This window comes from Myotis davidii, unplaced genomic scaffold (genome assembly GCF_000327345.1).
Source record: "Myotis davidii unplaced genomic scaffold, ASM32734v1 scaffold17, whole genome shotgun sequence".
Classification (NCBI taxonomy): Eukaryota; Metazoa; Chordata; class Mammalia; order Chiroptera; family Vespertilionidae; genus Myotis; species Myotis davidii.
The window spans coordinates 2,695,909-2,702,472 of NW_006288624.1; the positions used below are offsets into that span (position 1 = coordinate 2,695,909).

The 6,564-nt window shown below is 41.6% G+C and overlaps 1 protein-coding gene across 1 annotated transcript in view; it reads left to right on the plus strand.

Annotated features, from left to right (window-relative positions):
• Positions 1-6,411, plus strand: part of SLC10A1 (solute carrier family 10 (sodium/bile acid cotransporter), member 1) — a 20,306-nt gene extending 13,895 nt beyond the window's left edge. The window contains exons 3-5 of the mRNA XM_006760751.2: positions 1,652-1,830; positions 3,995-4,191; positions 6,273-6,411. Coding sequence (XP_006760814.1) covers positions 1,652-1,830; positions 3,995-4,191; positions 6,273-6,379 — 483 coding nt within the window. The 3' untranslated portion in view covers positions 6,380-6,411. The remainder of the gene's footprint in view (positions 1-1,651; positions 1,831-3,994; positions 4,192-6,272) is intronic.
• Positions 6,412-6,564: the final 153 nt, after the last annotated feature.

Below are 6,564 nucleotides of genomic sequence, written 5' to 3' on the forward strand. Positions count from 1 at the left end.
AACCACTCTGCAGCCTCCAAGAGTGGGAGACCGATCAAGTGAGAGCACAAGAGTAAATGCACACAGAGAAAAAGGTCTGCCGGATTCATGGGGCAATTCCTGTAGCCCAATGCCCTGCCCCTCCCATTATCCACTACACTCTTTTGATGGGGTCAAAAACTATTTGGTCATTCGGTAGAAAGCAACGAAGGACAGGAATCCAAAAAGAAAAATAATTCAAACTTCAAGAGCAAACTGAGCAGCTCATCAGTGAAGTCATGTAATAAAATCTGAGGCATGCGGTTATTGATGAAATCTGTGAAATTCCTTCCTATCCTGGGATAGGAACTGGTTGGTACAGGTGATATTTTATATGACCACATCAGTTGGAATATGGATTTTAAAAACATAGAAATGCAAAACTGCAGTTGAAATTTGAGGAAAATAAGTTTTAAAATACTACCAAGACAACCTTGTGGATCTAATTAGTGCCATTGAATTGCACACTAAAAAATGGTTAAAATGGCAACTTCTGTGTTATAATTTAGGACTTTTTTTAAAATAGTACTAGGGATATCAAATATTACACATGTGAATGAACTGAAAGCTGAACCAACACATATAATCATTACATTTGCTATGTGTATATACTTATGTATCTTTACTCAAACGATGAGCAAGACAAAGAGCGTTAAATCTGCGCATATATTTTATCATTTGGAGTGTGTCTTACTCCATAATGCAAACAAGAAAATGCACTTTGAAAGTTTGCATCCTATGTCACCTGTGAAAAATCTTAACATTGTAATTTCATTATAAATCTACTGAAAATTGAAAATTGTATTAAGATGCAACTATAAAAAATTTTAATAAAACTCAACATTGCTTTCATATTAAATATTAACATATTTAATAGTAACTACTAAGGGCAATAAATGTTGCTTTCACAGCACTTGCCTGAGATTAGGTGGACACCTGCATTGTTTCTATGATGCCATTATTACCCAAGATATGTCTGAAACTCTCTTTTGTAACCAATTTGGAGGTCACTCAAGAAAGGCACCTCTCTTTACATTTGGGATCTAAACCCACATTGGCTTGATCATCCAATTTGCTTATCAGCTTCACTTCAAATGATTCTTGGCAACTTCCAAGAGTCAAATTCATCCTGGAACGTATGAGGTCCTTACCCATAAAAGAGGGATTTGAGACAAGTAGGACAGGTTCTAAGAATAACATCGATTAAGTTCCAAACTATTTGAAGCAATGGCAGTATTGTTGGATTGTGTACACAAGCAGTTAATGACTTTGCAAAAGAATTTTTAATTTACAAGAACCACTTTGCAGGAGGACTCAACAGTCTCATTCCTTCAGAGCCACTTACTGAAAATCTGCTATCCAGAGATGTCAAGCAGATGCTGCACTTGCCTTAGTCTTTAGTAACAAGTGTAAATTGGGTCTCTGTCCTCCAAGAAGCTTCCTAACCACTGAAAAGAATCCCAAAAACATGGAAAACAAAGGTCTTTGTATTCCCTCCCACTTCAAATACCAATTTTCAAAAATTAAAATGAATGTCTTTCACCTCCAATGCCCACCTGGGCTTCACCATGCCTCTCTGCTTCTCCCTATCCCCAGCCCCCCTCTAATGGCTTTTTCTCGTCCTCATTCACAGGGAGGAATGGTCATCATGCTTTTGCTCAGTGTGGCCATCACAGTGCTCTCTGTCATCAATGTGGGCAAGAGCATCATGTTTGTCATGACACCCCACCTGTGGGCCACCTCCTCCTTGATGCCCTTCATCGGCTTCCTGCTAGGCTACATTCTCTCTGCTGTCTTCCGCCTCAATGAACAGTAAGTATTACTTTAGGTCTCACTGTTCTGTGGGCCTCATTTTTGTCCTGGTCTCAGGAAAAGGATGAGGAGATCTGAGACCTGCGGAAGGCATTTCGCCAGCAATATATTCAAATGCATCAACTGAACAAGGGACTTTGGACTGAAATATTGGGAAGGTATTGAATGGGTAGAAACATTACTCCAGAGACCAACAGCATCTCTCTAATCATTCAAAGAGCAGCAACTCATGGCTCCCTCCGGAGGCTAGATTCCATCTCCTGCCCAACTCCCTGGTAGCTAACCGGCACTGGGGTATCTCTGTGTCATTATGACAAATGTTGATCATATTCTTCCCCTTCCACATTTCCTCCTTTTTTCCTTTGACAAGAACACCAGCAAGTGACAGGTCTGCTAAATGGCACTCAGAACTAACATAGCAGGGACCTCGGCTAGAGTCTAATCCAATTCACAAACAGCTGCTACTTTAAGGGAATAGGTAACTTTGAAAGCCTGGAATGGGAACATCAGGCACCCTGTCTATACAAAGCAGTGCATGTCCAGAACTTTTGCTCTTTTCAAGCATAGTAGACAAATGTTTATGCAGGAGTTTACATTAGTAGCACTCTAGCACTCTCGCCCCCCACCTCAAAAAACTTGTTTTAAAAAAAAAATTTTAAAATAATTACTCGTACAGAAAACAAGTTGGGAGTTCCCAGTAGGAGGTGGGGTTGGGGAGCTGGGTAAAAAGGGGAAAAGGATTAAGAAGTACAAATTGGTAGTTACAAAATAGTCATGGGGATGTAAAGTATAGCCTAACGAATATAGTCAGTAATATTGCAGTAACTACATATGGGGCCAGGTGAATCCTAAAATTATCAAGGGATCACTTTGTAAATTATGTAATTGTCTAACCACTATGCTGTACACCTGAAACTAATCCTATATAATAAATCCTATATAATAAAAGAGTAATATGCAAAATGACCCTAACAGCTGAGAACAACCAGTCGCTATGATGTGCACTGACCACCAGGGGGCACACACTAAATGCAGGAGCTGCCCCCTGGTGATCATTGCACTGCCACAGGGGGAGTGCTGCTCAGCCAGAAGCCAGCTCATGGCTGGCCAGCGCAGCAGCAGTGGAGGGAGCCTTTCCAGCAGTGCTCGGGGGGGCGGGCCTAAGCCATCAGTTGGACATCCCCCAAGGGGTCCTGGACTGTGTGAGGGCACAGTCCAGGCTGAGGGACCCCCTGAGTGCATAAATTTTCGTGCACCAGGCCTCTAGAATAAAATAATGAATATCAATTGTAATTTTTTAAAAAAAATTTTAATAATTTTTTAAAAATAATCATCCATTTTTAAAAACATGCTAATAAAGACCAAATTAGTACAGGATATAACACATGGTGATACAGTAGTGTCAAAAGACTGCCAATGACCACTTGACAACTTTCACGACAGAGTGGTATGGATCATATACGGCTCCAGCTCACAGCATCAAGTACCGCCAGAGCAGCCTTCCTCATATGCTGAGACAGCTCTCAGGGGTTTTAGTGAATAACAATTATTTTAATACATTAATTACAATTCAATGAATTAGACATACGTTTATTAAATGTAAACATCCCATTCTCTAATTCATAAAATGGGAAGCAAAGCTGAGATTGTGTTCCAATGATAAATGTGGCTGAATCAAGTATGTTTTTTTAATCATCATGTTTTAGAGTTAAAGGTAGCAAAGCCAGAAACTTGGAAACAGGACAAGATCTTCAGGCATTTCAATCCTCTACTATATGTTAAAAATTTTAATTGTCCTGTAAGTCCAATTTAACAAGCCAATGATTGATACTGGCTCACACCTTCCTTTCCTCCCTCACCAGCTGGACGTTTCTCCAAAGTTTAATGTAGTAACCCTACAAAAGTGGACAAATCATCCATTTCCAAGACAATAAAAAGTGATCTCATAAACACTCCCTTCATGAACCCACTTCCACAAGGCTGGATTGGTGATTTTAACATGTGTCAACTCCCCTTTTCCTGAAACCATGTGCACTCCACTCCCTGGCACACTTCCTGTCTCAGACTGTTAAAATATCAGGGGGGAGAAGATAGGGAAGTGAGGCTGTACACTCATGCCTCTTCCGTCAGGGCATATGGGGTGGTTGTTTTGTAACCTACACAGATGCAGGCGCACTGTCAGCATGGAGACTGGATGCCAAAATATTCAACTCTGCTCCACCATCCTCAATGTGACCTTCCCCCCTGAAGTCATCGGACCACTTTTCTTCTTTCCTCTCCTCTACATGATTTGCCAGCTTGGAGAGGGGCTTCTCCTCATTGTCATCTTTCGGTGCTACGAGAAAATCAAGCCTTCCAACAGTGAGTACTGAATTATTCCCCTTGGAGATCTCACATATTGGAGAAAAACAAGCTTCCGGCAAGGACCTGTTAGATGGGGCTGTAACTATCAAGTCACTAGAAACCAGGTAGCAACAAGAAGTATTAAGGGGTTAGCCTGTTTGGCTTGGTGGATAGAGCGTTGGCCTGCGGACTGAAGCGTCCTGGGTTCGATTTCGGTCAAGGGTACATGCCTGGGTTGCAGGCTCAATCCCCAGTGGGGGGCATGCGGGAGGCAGCCAATCAATGATTCTCTCTAGTCACTGATGTTTCTATCTATCTCTCCCTCTTCCTTCCTCTCTGAAATCAATGAAATCAATAAAAATGTATATATAAAAAAAAAGTACGAAGGGCCTCAAAGAGCCAAGGCTACTTCACTCACTGCAGTTTTGGGTGGAGTTTGCCTCATGGGTAATTTGGGCTGCTTTCACAGAGGAAATCATGTATAGGGCTCAGGATGAGAACACAGGACAGAACCATTTTGGCCAACAGATAGTTGTGAGACATCAGTTCTGTGAAAGGCCCTATTCACAAGAGTTCAGGAAATTTGGACTGTAGGTTCTCATGTCTTAGAACCAAGTCAGAGTCCCAGCACCACTGGCACCCCTACAAGAGGGAAAGCATTCAAGTAATGCAGCCTGATAACCCTGAATCCAAAACAGAGGATCCCAATTCTGGTTACACAGTAAAGAAAACTTAAGTAAGCTTACTGAACAATCGCTTTCACAATCTGGTCTGATTTGCTTTATACCTTAATCTGATTACTACTGGGTTAATAAACTTCCTAGCCAATTAGCACCTATTTTCTAAGAGGCTCAGATCATTTCATTCTCTTCCAAACATAATCAAAACTCAAGAAAGCTCAGAGTCCCTTCCTCAAAGCAGACTTTAACCCTACATATTTTTTTCCAAACCAGGAAACAACCTTACTTGATAACATTTCAGCATTTTATATTCTAAACATCAGTATATTTCTAATCACTCAAACCCTCAACTCTTATTCCCACGAATTTAATTGAGGGCCCCTTCAAAACCTTTTCTAGGCCCAGGGGACTGGTTTACACCCTAAAAGAAGGAAGCAGCTTCCCTGGTGAAATTATCTTATAGTAGGCAAATGCAGATTTACAATGAATTAAGATGCAATCTTGGTATCAAGCAGTCAAAAAGAAATAGAGGATTATACTTCAGAACCATTTTATAAGTTTTGGTTCGAACTATAGTAGAGCTGTAGAAAATCTAGTTTGATGCTTATCCAAGAGCAACTCAGAAATCTGTTGCCCCTGAAGTCTCCACCCTCTTACCAAAAAAAATGCAAGAGGGAAGAAAAGTTTCTACAACCCATCAGGTTCCCAGTCTTAGTCCCAGAAAGGTCCGGAGTGCCCTCATGGGGCCATGCTCTAAGTATGGGTATTTGGCTCTCAAGACCTAAAATGAACTTCACTCACAATGCACTTCAGAAGACCCCTAGGACAGAACTACGTGAAAGCACCTTACTTTTGGACCTAATGGACCATAAGGACCCAAGCAGCAATAGTCAGGATGAAGAATCTGCCAAGTTTTAATGGTTTTGATATCTGTACCCTTCTACAGAGATGGGAGAACCGGAAAGGTAGACCCTATCTTCACAGCTCCTCACGACAGCCATGCAGCCTGGAAATGTAAACTAAACCAAATGGGGGAAGGGAGAGGCATGGGAACCCCCTTAGAACACTTCCCTAAAGTTCTTTTCTCCCTGACCGCTGCTTGCTCCCCAAATGCAGTCAACAACTTCACTTAAATTCAACTCCCCTATTGAATTGCATGTACAACGAAGTTGGACATGGAGTCCCAGAGAGTCACTATTCTGCTAATTAGACCTTTTGTTACTAATATTACCGTTCGGTATGTTGAGGAAAAGCAAATCCTTTCTCAGAATTAAAACATGGGAGGAGAGATGGTCAAGAGATGAAAAAAACAGAGCCCACCCTAGGGGTAAAATGGTTTTGTCTTCCAAATTGAACAAGCTTTATATTTACTATTCTCTCATTCTCCTACCCCACCCATAACTCTTTTCAACTTGACAGATAAAACAAAAATGACCTACAAAGCTGCCACAACTGAAGAAACCTTTCCAGCGGCTCTGGGAAATGGCACCCATAAAGAGGACTGTCCTCCGCCTTACACAGCCTAGCCTTCCCCCAGTGACCTGGATTCAGGTCAGAAGACAATTCAGAAGGAAATGTGGTAAACTACAGAGAAAGCTGAAAGATGAAAGGAACGCACCAGCAGTGACTGAGTCTGTCTCCAACATTTCCAGCAGAAACTATCAGCAGCATCAAGAGTCTTGCCTGGAGGACAGATGGGGTGGGGAGGCGG